Below are 18,064 nucleotides of genomic sequence, written 5' to 3'. Positions count from 1 at the left end.
AGCAGGCAGGAACAGTTAGGGGGAGATCAGGCTGGCAGGGGAGGGAAGTTAAAGGGTGATCAGGCAGTCAGGTGAGCAGTTAGGGGGCAATCAGGCAGGTAGGTGCACAATTGGGAGCCAGTAGTCCCAGATTGTGAGAGGGATGCCCATTGGAGATCAGGCCTAAACTGGCAGTTGGACATCCCTTGAGGGGTTCAGATTGGGAAGCTTACCCTAATCCTAACCCTAGCCCTAGCCCTAGAGCACAGAACATAGTGGGTGTCGGCCACAGCAGGATGGTGGTGCAGGTGAGTGGGGGTGCCAGACCGAGGCGGGGTGCTGGTCCCTGTCATCAGGGTGAGCCTCTGGTGGTTACTGAAAATTCTTTGTTCCCATGCGCCACAGTCCCGGTACAGGCTGAGCCGAGGATCCCCTCCCCACACACAAATTTCGTCCACTGGGCCTCTAGTATCTATACTAATAAAAGAGAAATATGCAAATTGGCCATACCTCTGTGATGCCCACCAGCCAATCAGGAATATGTAAATTAAGCCAACAAACATGGCAGGTTAATTTGCATACACAGTCACAGAGCGAAGACTGAAGGCTCTGGCCTGAGTAAAGACGGAAGACTGAAGAATGAAGAGTCTTGGCTTCTCCGCTGCAGCCAGAGCAAAGGCCTAGGTCCCTGGTGCCAGAGGAAAACTGGTACCGGCAGCCAGGTGATGGAAGGCCTATTGCACAAATCTACATGCAATGGGCCTCTAGTAGATAATAAAAAGCTAATATGCAAATAGACCAAATAGTGGAGCAACCAAACCACTGGTCACTATGATGTGCACTGACCACAAGGGGGCATGTGCAGACATGGTGGGCATTGGCAGCAGGCGGCAGAGCACAGAACACGGCAGGTGTCAGCCACAACAGGCTGGTGGTGCAGGTGAGCAGGCGCGCCAAACCAAGATGGGGTGCTGGTCCCTGTCATCAGGGGGAGCCTCTGGTGGTTACTGAAAATTCTTTGCTCCCATGGCTCTCACACCTGCTGTTGGCGCCAGCCCTGCTCACACCTAGTGCCAGCCACGATCACTCACACTGTAAGCAGGTGCCAGCAGTGGCTGCCGGCCAGTGGCTGCCGGCCACAATCACCCCTCGGGGCTTCTCCACCTCCCCCAGCTCCCAAGGGGTGATGGGAGCAGCAGCTGCCACTCGCACCTGCTGCTGGCACCAGTTACACTCCATCAGTGTGTGGGAGTGGGGCTGCCAGCAGACAGGGGACCCGGGGAACGCAGTGGGGGGGCCAGAAAGGAACGCAGAGGATGGGCCAAGACCCGCCCCTGTACCCATTGCAATCTTATGGCCCACAGTTCCTTTTAAGATGCATGAATTCTGGCCCTTAATATAGTATAATATTGTAATAACTATATGCGGTGTCAGATGAGTACTAGGTGTATTGGGGTGATCACTAAGTGAGTTATATAGATGTCTAATCATTGTGTTGTACACTTGAAACTAATATAGTAATGCTGTATGCCAACTGTAATTGAAAAATAAAAAATTATTTTAAAAGTTTTTTTTTAAGTAACTGATGATTGACTAAGATTAATTTCCTTTGTACAGTCCACATAGATTCCCCATAAGTCAAGAAGGAAGAAAGGAGATAGAAAGGAAAAGCCTGCCTTCTGTGCCCTGTCCCCACCACAAAGACTCACCTCACTGCCATTAAGAGGCTCCCCTTTTGGAAAAATTCTCAAATGCTTTTAATCAAACACATACAAAAGACTGTATTGAAAGCAAAGCGAAAAGGGCATCTATATTTACCTAAAGTTCCTACTTACAGTCCAAGGAAGTTGTGGCCATGAGGTAAGTGATAGGGGACACGGCCAAGGCTTCCACGGCTCCAGAATGGAAGGAGAAGAGGCATTCTGGATCTTGTGTCTGATCATCAAAAGACAGAAATTATGTTAGATCTCAAGGATAGTTTAACACAATTAAGGTCAAGTTTAAATACAAATAGCACCTTGTAACTAAGTGTGTGATTTTATCTGAATAGAAATAAGAAAAGGCATTATAGGTTAGAAAGAACCCTGGACTTTGGAATTAGGAGCAATGGAGTACTGGCTGTGCGATTTTGCACAAGACACTTCGAATGCCAATGTCCATTTCTTCATCAGTAAAATGATGGCAACTGCCTGCCTACTAAATAAGATAGGGGTGAGGATTATATAAGATAATACAAATGCAAATGACTTATGTTTATGAAAACTGTAAAGTGCTCTATGTTAGCTATGGAGCACTTTTCAGGTAACTTTTGCTATGAGATAGACCTTTTTAAATGTACAATAATAATGGAATAAGAGAGAGAGAAAAATATGAATCCTCAGGAATTGGATATCTTGACCAAGTTTTTGATGGGAACAATAATCAATTATGGAGAAAGAAAAAGTATCTTTTAATAAAGAATAACAAAGATTATTATAAAAATTAGAAAAAAAATAAGAAAACATGCAACTTACAATATTTGAAAAACTGAGGTCAAGCTTCCATATGGCTCCACTGGCATCCTAAAAAATTAAATACTTAATAACATTTTGTCTTATTATTTTGAAGTTTTAGAAAATTAAAATAATTTTCTTCCTATAATAATTTTGTTCTTAAAGTAAGAACAAACAATAATATTAAAACACACACACACACACACACACACACACACACTAGTAGCCTGGTGCACAAAATTTGTGCATGGGGGGGTGGGTGTCTCTCAACCCAGCCTGCAGCCTCTCCAATCAGGTACCCGGGCAGTTGGACATCCCTCTCGCAACTGGGGACTGCTGGGTCCTAACCACTCACCTGCCTGCCTGCCTGATTTCCCCTAACCCCTCTGCCTGCCTGCCAGATCACCCCTAACTGTCTCAGCCTGCTTGCCTGATCACCCTTAACTGTCCTCCCCTGCTGACCCGATCTTGCCCCCAACTGCTCTCCCATGCTAGCCTGATCTTGTCTCCAACTGACCTGCCAGCCTTGATGCACCCAACTGCCCTCCCCTGATGGCCTGATCTCGCCCCCAATGGCCCTCACTGCCAGCCTGATCTTGCCCCCAACTGCCCTCTCCTGCCGGCCTGGTTATGCCCAACTGCCCTCTCCTACTGGCTTGATCTTGCCCCTAACTGCCCTCTCTGCCTCGGCCCCCACCACCATGGCTTTGTCCAGAAGGAAGTCGTGCAACCATAAGATGGCCCGTCAACCCAGTCTAATTAGCATATTACCCTTTTATTAGTATTCATAGATTATATAAGATAGGATTGCTTAAATTCGGGGCAGGAGGGGGAGCTTTTTCAGCAGGAGGAGTTGCTCTTGGCAGACAAAAATACATAATCCCTACATCCATACTGATACCCAGATGACTATACTGCCAAACTGGTCATTAAAAAATTGAACCACTTTCTTACACCTTATATCAAATAGCTGTTGCCCTTAAAACTCCCCCCTTCAGCCACTACCTTCGGTTCTGCCTTGGCAGTTCACCCAGATTTGGTTCTGACTGGTTGGTTTCTATGCCAATCAGTGTCAAAAGCTCCATCTCCTAGGCAGTCATTGGCTTCTCATGGTTCACCCAGATTTGGTTCTGATTGGTTGGTTTCTATGCCAGCCAGCGTCTCCGGGCCTATCTCTAGGCCTGATCAGAGAGGCGGAGTTCATCAGCAGCCCACACAGAGGGCCAGAGAGAAACAGAGGCATGGCTGCTGGTGAAACCCAGAGAGAAAGAGAGAGGCAACAGCTGATCAATAGCTACCCTGCGGATCAGACCCTGCCTCTCTCTTCGGGCCTCTCTCTGGGCCTGATCCACAGCCTTCTCAGCAGTCAGTACTGGGTCACTGCACCCACAACAGGCCGCAGTCAGTGCTGGGTTGCCATAGCATGGACCCTGGGTTTTTATATATTAGGATATTTTTCAATATCATAACTAAATCAACTTCTATATATCTTAGAACTCAACCACACTGTAAACAAAGCAATCTCATTATACTTGTAGTTAGTTTAACATATACAAATGCTCTTAACAGATTTTCTGTGTATAAAATATAGGTCAATTAAAATACCAAATTCTGGAACTCTTCATTCAGGTATCAATAGTAGTCTTAATAGTAAAATGGACTTCCAATGACAATAAATTATAATACTATTTTAAGTTTATGTCCAGGTATCTTTTAAAGAGCCAAGAGGGAAGAATGCAATTTACCTGAGCCAACCAAAAGTTACTTCCTGCATCGTTCATTTTTATCATGGAGAAGAGTTTAACGTTCTTGTCCACTTGAAGTTCATTGATGGGCTCAATCTCTAGCAATCCAGTATCATCTATAACATCGGCAGTATCTATGGTCTCAAAATCCCAGATCTCATAAAATTAATAAGAAAATACTTTAGTCATACAGCAGTTTTCTGAATTTGTTTTCTAAGCCAGAAAATAAACATAAAGAAATTCCTTTGTACTAGAATTTATAGAGATTTGTGAGAAAAATACAACTCTGATTAAGAATTCCAATTTTCCCAAAGTAATCTGTATTTCAAGGTTTCTGACAGGTCTTTCTGCACAGGGAGTGGCTATCAGGAATAAGTTGTTCGCTTGGCTCAACAAGCCCTGTTTTATACACATTCACTAGTAGGCCTCTGGAAAGGGGAAATGGAACTTAATAATTCAAACACCATCTTCATCATAAGCAGAGAAAATGAATGTAGATGATGTGTTCATTAGAAAATATCCCTCTTCCTTATCATTGACTTAAACTGTACTATCCAGATAAGGATTGTTGTTCTAGGCTTAGGAGACCAGAAAGCTACAGGAAGGACGAGGGAGCACAGTCACCTCATGTAGCAGAGACACTCGGAAGGACTTCCTCTGTGAAGTGCCAAAGCCCAGTCTTGATGGTTCTGTTGACACATCCTGGACTCAATAACTAGGAATCTGTCCCATTGATTAGCCTTGTGGCGGGAGGCCCAGGTCCCAGGGCCAGACTAATGCCTTGGAGTTGGGGTAAATTTTTCCTAATGCGAGTGAAGAGATGAGAGTGGACTTTGAAAAGAGAAGCAACCTTAAAAATTAGCAGTGTCCATGAAGGGATCCTCTGTGAAATACCTAACTTTTCTCTTGAGGATTTATTCCATTTGGTACCTTGTCATTTTTGGGTGATATAATATATCTTGAGAACAGTGAATGTATTGTATGACATAAGAATAAGGACAGAAACTCTCAGTAATGAGCAAAATCTTACAAGATTAAATTTAATATGGCAAATGTAAAAAAATTTATACTTGGGTTCAAAAAGCCAATGGTAATGCCGAAACTGGTTTGGCTCAGTGGATAGAGCTTCGGCCTGCGGACTGAGAGGTCCCAGGTTCGATTCCGGTCAAGGGCATGTACCTTGGTTGCAGGCACATCTCCAGTAGGGGGTGTGCAAGAGGCAGCTGATCGATGATTCTCTCTCATCGATGTTTCTAACTCTCTATCCCTCTCCCTTCCTCTCTGTAAAAAATCAATAATATATATATATATATATATATATATATATACACATATATATATATATATATATATATATATATATATATATATATATATATATATATAAAAGCCAATGGTAAGAGGCAGAGGATATGGCATAAACAGTATATTAGACATAGTACGCTCTGTAGATGTCAACAATGACCAGACTGTTTAGAAAGCAGTCTTATTTCTGGTAATCATACATCCTAAAGAACATCCAGAGAACACTACCACTTCCTTATGAAAGGCCCCAGAAGGAATCTGTGCCAAGGGGACCACAAGACAAATCAGGAAGCTCTGGGTTTGTCAGCGCTAGCACGGTACACACACACAGGTGTGACCATAGCTAGGAGGAGTAAACTTCCAGCTCAGCCCACACTATGGGCAGGAGAGTGTCCACAGGTGAGTTCACTGGTGTCAGGCGCGAGGAGGAGGGTGCATCCATAGCCAAACCCTCTCATTTCACTTTGGAGTATATTCCTGATTGGTAACTCAGGAAAGAATAACCAGCCGAAAGCAGTTTGGCTCAGTGGTAGAGCGTCGGTCTGCGGACTGAGGGGTCCCGGGTTCGATTCCGGTCAAGGGCATGTACATTGGTTGCGGGCACATCCCAGGTAGGGGGTGTGCAAGAGGCAGCTGGTCGATGTTAATCTCTCATCGACGTTTCTAGCTCTCTATCGCTCTCCCTTCCTCTCTGTAAAAAATCAATAAAATATATTTTAAAAAAATAAAAATAAAAATAACCAACAAGCCTTGGCTGGGTGGCTTAATTGGCTGGGGCATCATCCTGTACACCAAGCGGTTGTGGGTTCAATTCCAGGCCAAGGTACAATACATAGCTAGGTTCCAGCTTCCACCCCTGGTCAGGGCACACAGGAGGCAACCAATTGATCTCTCTCTCTCTCTCTCTCTCTCTCTCTCTCTCTCTCTCTCTCTCTCTCTCTCCTTCTCTTTCCTTTCTTTCCTCCCTCCCTCACTCCCTCCCTCCCTTCCTTCCTCTAGCTCTAAAAAAAAAAAAAAAAAAAAAAAAAAAATCAATAAAATGATATCCTCAGGTCAAGTTTTAAAAAAAAGAAAAAACAACAACAAATATTTGGCACTTTTGTCTCTAGAAAATGACCTGTTCATAGTGGGCATTTTAGAAGAACATCTGTGTCCACTGTTGACACTGTGATAACATGGGCTTTCATTTTCTGAGGCTACTATTTCAGCAACAGAATCAACGTAACAAAAGACCCCCTCAGAACATTTCAGAGCTCAGATGCTGTAAATTAATTTTGACTAGAATTCAAATATTTACCATAAGAGAAGCATTCTTTAAAATGAGTTGGCCCTGGGAGTAAATGACCACTAATTTTCTTCATAAAGTGACCTTTGTGAGAAATAAAATAAAATAAAAAAGTGTATAGAACCAACTGGGTGATCTGAAAGGCTCAGATGTAGGTGCTACTGTCCCAAGAATCAAGAAAACTTACCCTAACCCATCCATCTGACCCGATGGTGATAACTTCCCCCTCGTCCAGCATGATCTGGTTGATGGGGCCATGGTGACAAACTGTATTTGCAGAGCGACAGAGCTCGACTTTGATGTGGCCAGCTTCCCAGACCAGCATGTTACCCCATTCTGATCCCGAGAGCACCTGGCAGGTGTACACAGAGGAAGGAATGTGCATTAAGACAGACACATGTAACTCAAATAGCAGGAAAAATAATTTTTAAAAGATTATTTTTCTTGATTATGGAAGTAAAAATTTTTTTAAGATGAAAAAAATAAGAAAATATAGAAATAAAAATGCACTGCCCCGGGAAGAACCACTAATCCATTTTGATATATTTCCTCCGAGAGTTATGCATCATTTTCATTATTGTGACTAAGCTGTGTGCTGCTGGCATTTTTTTCCAAACATATCTACTATCTATGTCTTAAGGACATAATCCAGGAATGGGATTACTGGCTCAAAAATTAGAGGCATGTTTAAAGTTCTTGACAAATGAGATTCTACTTTTTAAGTATGATAATATCAACAGTTATAAGATGTTTGATAAGTTGTGAAGGCATCACTCAACTCAGAAGATTACAGCATAACAGAATCCAATTTCAAAGAAGGATAGTTATATGGAACCACCTCATGTTAATCCATTTAATCCAGCACTTCCCAAAGTACGTACCACCAAACACTAGTTCTTGGGACGTTTAACAGGTGGTACCTAAAAGGTAATATTAATGGACACCTTACATACATAAAGTTATGTAATCATAACAACCATATGAACCAGGTACATTTATTGGGAATAATACATACAGCTGTGCAGGTTGGGACTTTATTTCCCAGGAGAGACAGTTTTTCTTTTCACACAAAACTATGTGGGCCAGGGAAAGCCCTGGTTATTATTATCTCCATTTTACAAAGGAAAAAAAAAATTAAAGAACTGGATAGTTAACTAATTTGCCCAAAATTACTCAGAGGAGTCCAGATTCTAAACCAGACACTTCCTCGAAAGCTCCTGCTCCGACTACCCCTGCCTAAGGAGACAGATGCCGGGTTAAACAAAGGCAAACACGTTTCTCTCCTCTAGGACTTCTTGGAGGGGTTCACTGGGCGTCACCAAGAAGAACTTCAGTTATGAAGGAATTGGAAGAGGAAGCCTTATTTTCATAGAGCTGCTGTGCAGACCAATGCTCCATGGAATGCCCTTTGGGAAACTGACCTAATTCCTGCCAGCCTGCTCTAGATTCTACATCCCCACTTCCCTCTCACCCAGAGTAACTTATCTCACTCAGTCTTTTCTACCTATTTGTCTGCTTATTTTTATCTATTTTACCTATTAAGCTTCAGCCCATCTGTGGTCGAGTCTTCATTTAGACTTGGTTTCTCTGTCCAGTGACCAAAGCCATGAAAGTTCACCAGAGCTTCTATGGCATTCCTTTCTGAAATGTCATTCATGGCAGGTTTTCCTGTTCCATTTGTCTTCAGGAAACTCTGGGCCCTGATCACCCCTTGTTAGAGGAAAGCAACATCTTCCTTCCTAGCTCATCTCCTTGACTCCAGATTTCCCTTTCTCTAATTCACCTGGCCTTATGTGGCCAAATGTATCTACAACTTCTTTCTTTTGCAAGTCTACTTTTTCAATATTTAATGGTTCTGCCTGGCTGTTAAACCCCTCACACACGAGGACCTAACCATACTTCTCAATCTAATTCCCCACTCTTTCCCAATATGAAATCTTTATTCTAATTAGTCTTTTAAGTATCTGATATTTATTCCTAATTATAAACATTTCCTTTTGTGGCTCTCTTATTTAAAAAGACTTCTTTCTCCTCTATATCTACACAATCTCCAATGAACCTTTTAAAAATACATCTCACACCATGTTTTTAACAAGGGTTGTATTAATCTTTATATCACTTAATTCTTACAGTATTCAGAATTTCAAGGTGGAATAGTTTACAACCATCTTATAGGTTTGGATATACTATTGCCTCGCCAGCATCCAAAGCTTTCTATTTTCTCCTACATGCCATGATTTCAAATTAAGAACACCCCATCCCCTTAGGTAGAGGACTAGAGCATTTTGTTCCTTAGAGTAATATTTGTATACTGGTATTTACTTATAATTGAAATGATTACAAAAAATAGTCCTAATAGGAAACCAAATATAATATTAATGGAGAACTAATTCCATAGGTAATATGTCTATACTTTTTGTAGAGGAAGAGAGGGAGTAATCTAATAATATTTAAAAATAAACTAACAAATTAAAGCTGCAGTGTTGCAGATGTTACTGTAAAGTTTCTGAATCTTGAATAATAATCTGACAATAAAAATAAAAGCCACAAGATAGTATATTACCTTTGACCTAGTAAATCCTCTTGAAGCATCATGGAAAAGAAAAGAAGGAAATGATAAACACTACAACTTTATGACAAAAGTGACAAGGATATCATTATATTACCTGAGGAAAATGTCTGCATATTGTATATAATATTTATTAAAAACAAAATAGCAAGCCCTAGCCTGTTGGATTCAGTGAACAGAGTGGACAGAAGGATCCCAGGTTCGACCTGTTCAAGCGTACATACCACGGTTGCAGATTGCTCCCTGGTCAGCGCTCCAGCCGCGTGCAGAAGGCAACCAATCAATGTGTTTCTCTCACATTGATATTTCTCTCTGTCTTTCCCTCTCTCTTCCACTCTCTCTAAAAATCAGTGGGAAAATATCCTTGGGTGAGGTTTAAGAAAAACAAAACAGTCAGTGATAGGTACATGTGGGTTATGACAGTTTCATGGAAATACTTTAATTAAATTGATCATCTGAAGAGACAAAATTAAATGCTCACTATATTCACAATTATAGGATTATTGCTAATACTGGCAGTGTGCTTTAGAATGCATAATGTGCCTTCTTAGGTGCATGGCACTTGAAGACGTAGTTTTATCATTGTACTCACCTTCCCATCTGGGAGCTCCATGTAGCCTTCTATATCACTAGTGGCTGTTTTGCCAAATCTACCTAGGAAGCCTTGAAGCTTGAGACCAGTGAATGTTTGAGCCATTTCCCAGAATCTGTAGACAAGAGAGACTGTATATTATTACCTTTATTCATTTATCTAATTAATATGCCAAAAGAGCTTATCTATCTTACCTAATAACAGAGAAACATGTAAATTGACCATACCTCCGCTACATCCACAGCCAGTCAGATTGAGTATGCAAATTAACCCAACAAAGCTGGCGGTTGATTTGCATATATACCTGGGTCCTGGGAACCTCCTTGGAACCTCACTCCCAGCCAGACATCGAAGGGGCGGGAAGGAGGGGAGGGTCCTTCCCAAGCCTAAAGCCTGGGGCAGAGGGAAGGGGGGGAAAATCAATGGAAACATATCCTCAGGAAAGGATAAAAAGAAAAGGATATAAAGAAAGAAATGCATATCCTATGAAAAACACATCTTAAAAATGCCTAAAGAAAGTTGTCATTTTTTCATGGTGAAGGGACTGGAGTCCGTGTTGATGAAAATACCTTGGTGGCTGTGGTGACTGGCAGTGGCTGCAACATCAGGGTGATGGGGCTGGCACCTTCCCTGCGCTTAGGTTTGCTCCCAATGGGGAGTGGGCCTAAGCCATCAGTAGGACATCCCCTAAGGGCTCCCAGTATGTGAGAGGGGGAAAGCTGGGCTGAGGGACCCCGCCCCAGTGCACGAATTTCATGCACCAGGCCCCTAGTCATACAATATTGCTTCCAACAACAAATTTCATAGGCAATGTGAAAGCGCAGTATGAATTTGGAAATACTATGCCAACTTTAGGCAGACAATATACAAACTGTTTTAGGAGGTACGGCCTCTAAGACGGCAGCAGGCTAACTTTAAAAGCCCTTCTTTCGTTGGCGCTGTCTGTGGTAATAAATCCCCATATCCAACTAGTTAACTTTTAAAATAACACATTTTAAAGGTATCTTAATGTTAACAACATCAGCAAAAATGTCTCCAGCTGGTCGATTCCCTCAGAAAATGCCCTCACTGTAATCCCCTGGCATCTGTATCAGTCACACACATACTTGATGTGGCCCGATCCTGCGGTAGTAAGCTGCTCGTCATCGTCAGGGTTGAAAGTAACCTTAAAGACTTCCTGGGTAAAAGCTTTTGTCCTCAGTATGGGCTGTTCCTCCTTCCAATCCCAGATGGTCAACGTGTAATCAGGGCTGCTACCGACAGAGGCCAGCAGCGATCCACAGAAGTTAAAGTCCACGTAAGCATAGCCGAAGTCAGCCCCATCTGAAATGCAAATGATGAAAAGATGCAGTATTTATTTCATTTCCAAGAGTGTATTATTTAAAACACACACACACACACAGGAGAGATGAAAGAGAATGAGAGAGAGAGAGAGAGAGAGAGAGAGAGAGAGAGAGAGAGAGAGAGAGAGAGAGAGAGAGACCCCTTCATGATGTGTATTGATGGAAGAATGCCAAGATTTTAAAACAGACACAGAGAGAAAGACAGAAAGAGAAGGAGAAAGTGCCTCCTTGATGATGTGTATTCATAGAAGAATGCCGAGAATCCCTAAATAAGTAATTCTAACATCATACATTACCCTTGGTTTTAGAAAGAATTACATAATATAGATAGAGGATAATAAATCTTAATCACATTTTACATAAGAAAAACAACTTGAGAAAACATTCCATTTTATGTAGTATGGGAGGGGAGCACAAAAGCATGCTAGCAGAAAGAACTCAATCTATAATTTAAAATTTGCCAGTGTGGGGCAGGTGGGGTGCGGAACAATCTCGAAATAAAAGTTGATGACTTCAGGTTTCCTGGTAAGGAGCCAGGAAGTCACGTCTCCATCCTAACAAGTGAAAAGCTGAACAGACTGAAAAACTGACAACTCTTCTTGGGTCCACAGGAACGGTAAGGGCCCAGCCAAACCGTTAACCTCAAGCCTGGTGAGACTGACAGGTGGATACGGGGATCAGGGGTGGAAGGAGCCAAAAAGCGGGGGAACCAGTGGACTCAGACAATGGGGTGGTGAGGGCCTGGAGGTGGGGAGAGGAAGGGCGCGGGCTGGAAGAGGGGGAAAGGAGGAGCTATGTAATACTTCCAACAATAAAGATTAAAACAAACAAACAAAAACCTGAACTGTAACTGACAAATGGCTGGAAGCTCTGTGTGGGCCAGTCGGAGAGTAAAAAACTCCAGGGGGACCCGGTCATAAGGCGGCCCTAACAGAATGTGAGCTTTACCTCCAAGAGCATGACCAGCTCCCGGTAAACTTCTAGAAAAACCCACTGCGGCTTCTGTCAGGGGGAGGGGGACAGGAGCCTTTGGAAATGCCCCGAGCACTCTGTTGGGAATAAGGCCTGCCCTCAGGAGAAACCAATGACCAGCGCCTGCAGAGCTGAGGTATTATAAGGAGTAACTGAAACACAGGCTTGCTCGTTTACTGCCATATATATTTTATTATTGATTTTCTTTACAGAGAGGAAGGGAGAAGGATAGAAAGTTAGAAACATCGGTGAGAGAGAAACATGGATCAGCTGCCTCCTGCACACTCCCCACTGGGGATGTGCCAGCAACCAATATACATGCCCTTGAGCAGGACCCTTTAGTCCGCAGGCCAACGCTCTATCCACCGAGCCAAACCGGTTAGGGCAGTTTACTGCCCTTTCTTAATGGTCTTCACAGATGCTGTGCTTTTTACAAATTGAAGGCAAAATGATTACAACTCACATTACTGCAATACTTGCTTGATTGCAGAGGAAGAGAGGGAGTAATCTAACAATATTTAAAAATAAATTAGCAGATTAAAGCTGCAGTGTTGCAGATGTTACTGTAAAGTTGCTCAATCTGACAAGTTGACTAATAATCTGACAATAAAAATAAAAGGACCAATATCTCCACGGTGTGCCTGTCCCCAGCTCCAGCCCACTCTGGCCATCCTCTCCCACCTATGGGGGCAGAAAAGTCCTGAGTAACATTTTAAAGTTCACAGTTCAGAAGAACAGGCTCTTCACTAAAAATTGAGACCTAATCCTGGGACCAGAGGATGCTTCCCCTTCCCCTACACCTTACCGCCACGTCTAGAGGCCCACTTAAAGGAGTGCTTTCTGCCCAACTCTGGCTCTCAAGAAAAAAAAAAAAAAAAAAAAAGGCACAGCATATCAAAGTATAGAGCACAGTTTGAAGGGAAAGAGCAAGCATTGGAACCAGACATAGCATGGATGTTGGCATTATCAGATCAGGAATTCAAAACAACTATGATTAATATGCTAAGGGCTCTAATGGAAAACACAGACAACATGTAAGAACAGAGGGGCAATGTAAGCAGAGAGATGGAAATCCTAAAATAGAACCAAAAGGAGAAATGCTAGGGATTAAAAGCAATGTAACAGAAATAAAGAATGCCTCATTGGGCTTTTTAGTAGACTGGACACATCTGGGGCTATGTCAACAGAAACTTCCAAAACTGAAAAGCAAAGAGAATGAAGACTGATGAAAACCAAACAGACTATCCAAGGGCTGTGGGACAACTACAATGGGTGCAACATATGTGTAATGGGATCACCGGAAAGAGAAGTCCGAAAGGAACAGAAGAAATATTTGAAACAATAATGACTGAGAATTTCCCCCAAATTAACATCAGACAATGAACCACGGACCCAGGAAGTTCAGAGAATACCAACCAGGATAAATGTCCCCAAAACTACAGAAAATGAAAGATATAGAAAATATATTGAAAGAAGCTGAGGGGGAGAGGGGGTTCCTTACTAACAAAAGAACAAAGATAAGAATTAATCCAACTTTTTCTCAAAAGCTGGGCAAGCAAGGAGAAAGTGGAATAAAATATTTAAAGTGTTGAGACAAGAGAAACACCAGCCTAGAATCCTGTATCCAGTGAAATCATCCTGGAGACAGACAAATATAAAGGGAATTTGTTTCCAGTAGACCTGCCTTGCAAGGAATGTTGAGTTTTTTAAAGAGAAGGAAAATAACATAGATAAAAAACTAAGATATGCACAGAGAAAGGAGGAGTATCAAAAAGGGAATAAGTGAAGGTAAAATTAAAACTTTTTTCTTATTCTTAATTGTTGTAACAGATAACATTTTGTTCAAAATAATAGCCACAATGTATTTGAGTATATAGGTATACTTACAGATAAGTGAAAAGAATGTAAGCTTATATATAAGTGAAATAAATGGCAGCAATGATATAAGGGACAGAAGGAGGAATTATGATTATTTTGTTGTTATAAGATACTAACACTACCTGTGAAGCGGTATAGTATTGCTTGAAAGTAGACCTGGGTTAGTTGTAAATGTATATTGTGAACTCTAGGTAACAACTAAAAAAAGTTTTAAAAAGAAATATAACATGCTGCCGAAACCGGTTTGGCTCAATGGATAGAGCGTCGGCTTGGGGACTGAAAGGTCCCGGGTTCGATTCCGGTCAAGGGCATATACCTTGGTTGCGGGCATATCCCCAGCAGGAGGTGTGCAAGAGGCAACTTATCGATGACTCTCTCTCATCGATGTTTCTAACTCTCTATCTCTCTCCCTTCCTCTTTGTACAAAATCAATAAAATATATTTAAAAATAAAGAAAAGAAATATAACATGCTAAGAAAAGGGGGAAAAATGGAATCATATAAAATTAAAACCACGAAAGGTAGGGGGAAAGTGGAAGAAAAAATAGGAACAAAGAACAAGGGCAACAAATAGAAAACTAATAAATATAGATATTAATCCAACTATATAAATGATCACTTTGAATGCCAGTGGTCTAAATGTACCAATTAAAAGACAGAGTGAATCACAGTGAATCAAAAAAGCATGACTCAACTACATATTAAATATAAAGACATATGTAGATGAAAAGTAAATGAATGGAGGAAAATATACCTTGCTAACACTAGTCAAAAGAAAGCAGGAGCAGCTATATTAATTTCAGATAAAGCAGACTTCAAAATTAGGAAAATTATCAGGGATAAAGAAGGGCATTACCTAATGATAAAGGGTTTCAATTTTCCAAGAAGATATAATTTTTAACATTTATGTCTCTAACAACAGAACATCAGACTATATGAGGCAAAAACAGAAAAAAACTTCAAGAAGAAATACATGAATCTACTATGATATTTGGAGATTTCAATACCCATCTAGCAGAACTGGACAGATCTAACAGGCAATGTCCTATAGACTTCAGATTGCCAGCCCCCACAATTGCATAAGCCAATTCCTTTAAATAAACGGGGAAGATAGTAGGTTCTAAGGATTTAGTGGGAAATGGGTTGAGACCATGTCTCTCTTCAATCTTTTATTAGTTCTGCTTCCTGGAGGACCCTGACTGATATAATAATGTTACATGTTTTTCCTAATTTTGTTGACCTTGAACACTGTTGTTTTTGTTTTGTTTTGTTTTGTTTTGTTTTGTTTTAAATATATTTTTATCAATTTCAGAGAGGAAGAAAGAGGAAGAGGGAGAGATAGAAACATCAACGATGAGAGAGAATCATTGATTGGCTGACTCCTGCACATCCCTACTGGGATAGAGCCTGCAACCTGAGCATGTACCCTTGACCTGAATCAAATCCAGACAGGACCTTTCAGTCTGCAGGCTGAAGCTCTATCCACTGAACAAAACGAGCTAGGGCGAACGCCGATGTTTTAAAGATTCTACTGGACTCACCCTGAAGGATTCTGTAGGGCCTCAGAGAAGGATATTCATAGATGATGATCTTTGGGGCAACTCCTTTTTCAGCTACTGCGAAGTGAGTTTTATTAGGGTGAACCTGCAAAAAAATAAAACCTCACTAAAATAATAAAGCAGAGGTTTTCATATAATTAGTCTGAGTCGGTAAGTCAGGGCTGCGGCCTAAGGATATGCAGTTATATTTCTAACATGCTCCCAAGTGATGTTGTTGCTGTGGTCTGAAACCAGTCTTTGGGAATCACTAATTCCCAATTCAGATGAATTGTTTATCCTTCATATAAATCAATCTAAATTTTAGTATAGAAAAAATGCATGTTTCCAGAATAGTTTATATCTCAATTTTAAAAATTTTGCCTTGGAAAAACTCTTGTTCATTGGTAAGCCAACATACAGGAAGAGTAAATGGTTAGCCAAAAAAATAAAAATAGATTGTTATAAGAATAAGCTATTTCAAACACATAGTACTTACAAGTTTCTATTTTCAGTTACTGTTGTGCAATTCCAGATTATATATCTAAGGACTAGGAGCTTGGTTCTGATACAGACTGCACTGGAAGTTCTGGTACTCAAGACAATGTTGCAGATCATTTTCTTCCCTCCACACATGGCTGATAAGACCTATGATAGGCTGACTTCTTACTGGCAAGTTGCCTCTTATTCTTCCAGTCAAGTAAAAACCTACCACTTCAAGTTGAAACAAGGCTTGGATTTATAGGATGGACACTCGGTAAAATAAGTATGATGTTGAAAACGGCTTACTACATGCTAGACCCTAATCTAGGTTTTAAATAAGCATTATTTCCCTTCAATTTCACATTAACCTTGTGAGCTGGGATACCATTATCACTCCCATCTTATTGACGAGGAACTGGGGCAGGGAGTGGCTAAGGAACTTGCTTGAAGTTATACAGCTGGTAAACATCAGAGACAGAATTCAAGCCAGATGTTGGAGCCAAGAAGCAAATGTAACTAAAAAAAGGGTAGATGCCAAGGAGTTAGGAGGATATGGGTTGAGACTATATCTTTCTAGATATCCATTGACAAATAAATATTACATAGGACTTGTGGTCTCAGAAACCTGAATGGGGACTCGAGCAACCCTTTTATCCTCCTAGGTCTCACCTATAGTAAGTGAAAAAGTTTCTGAGCTTTCAGATAGGAAGCTACTGTGGGGTTGAGTTTTGGTGTTTTGCTTCGCTTTTTTAGTGGAGACCCCAGAACTGATAAGTCATTTACTTACACTCAACTCCATCTTTTCTAGAAGATAGCTTATATGTCCCTTAACACATTTCTCACAGGTTTCTCATAACCTTGTCAAAATACTTAAAAACGAAGCTGAGGCAAGGAAAACAAAAGAGAAACTAAACAAAAGGGACTACATCAAATAAAAAGCTCCTACACAGAAAAAAAAATTGACAAAATGAAAAGGGAGCCCACTGTATGGAAGAACATATTTGCTAATGACACATCCAATAAAGGGTTAATATACAAAATACAATATGTAAGGAACTCATACAACTTAACAAAAGAAAGATAAACAATCCAATTAAAAACTGGACAAAGGACCTAAATAGACACTTCTCCAAAGTAAACATACCAATGGCCAAGAGACATATATAAAAATGCTCAAAGTCACTGATCATGAAAGATAAAAATTAAAATGACATGAGATATAACCTCACACCTATGAGAATGGCCACCATCGTCTACGGCCATACCACCCTGAACGCGCCCGATCTCGTCTGATCTCGGAAGCTAAGCAGGGTCGGGCCTGGTTAGTACTTGGATGGGAGAATGGCCACCATCAACAAATCAACAAATGACAAGTGCTAGCCAAGTTGTGGAGAAAGTGGACCCCTAGTATACTGCTGATGGAAATGCAAACTGATGCAGTTATTATGGAAAACAATACGAAGCTTCCTCAAGAAATTAAATATGGAACTGCCATTTGGCCCAGTGATCTTGAGATATATTCCTAGAAGTGGAGCACCAATCAGAAAGAATATATGCACTCCTATGTTCATAGCAGCACAATTTACAATAGCTAATATTTGAAAATAGCCCAAGTGGTACTTTTATACCATTGAATGCTATGCAGCAGTAAAAACAGAAGGATCTCTTACCCTTTGAGCCAGCGTGGAGGGACCTGGAGAGTATTATGCTAAGTGAAATAAGCCAGTCAAAGAAGTATCACATGATCTTACTCATATAAAGAATCTAATGAACAAAATAAATTGATGAACAAAACGGATCCAGAGACCTAGAAGCATTTCAGAGGGAAGATGGGGATGGGTGGGTGGAAAAAGATTAATCAAAGAACATGTATGCTTGTATGCATAA

At 41.0% G+C, this 18,064-nt stretch overlaps 1 protein-coding gene across 1 annotated transcript in view; it reads right to left on the bottom strand.

The window, feature by feature from the left end:
* CFAP44 (cilia and flagella associated protein 44) overlaps positions 1-18,064 on the bottom strand; it is a 108,155-nt gene that overhangs the window by 80,732 nt on the left and 9,359 nt on the right. The window contains exons 5-11 of the mRNA XM_036447219.2: positions 15,701-15,803; positions 11,074-11,290; positions 9,968-10,082; positions 6,994-7,158; positions 4,217-4,372; positions 2,493-2,540; positions 1,815-1,914 (exon numbers count right to left, since the gene is read on the bottom strand). Coding sequence (XP_036303112.1) covers positions 1,815-1,914; positions 2,493-2,540; positions 4,217-4,372; positions 6,994-7,158; positions 9,968-10,082; positions 11,074-11,290; positions 15,701-15,803 — 904 coding nt within the window. The remainder of the gene's footprint in view (positions 1-1,814; positions 1,915-2,492; positions 2,541-4,216; positions 4,373-6,993; positions 7,159-9,967; positions 10,083-11,073; positions 11,291-15,700; positions 15,804-18,064) is intronic.

Source organism: Pipistrellus kuhlii, unplaced genomic scaffold, assembly GCF_014108245.1.
Source record: "Pipistrellus kuhlii isolate mPipKuh1 unplaced genomic scaffold, mPipKuh1.p scaffold_m20_p_2, whole genome shotgun sequence".
In the NCBI taxonomy this organism is placed as follows: domain Eukaryota; kingdom Metazoa; phylum Chordata; class Mammalia; order Chiroptera; family Vespertilionidae; genus Pipistrellus; species Pipistrellus kuhlii.
This window is presented reverse-complemented; position numbering and strand designations above follow the sequence as displayed.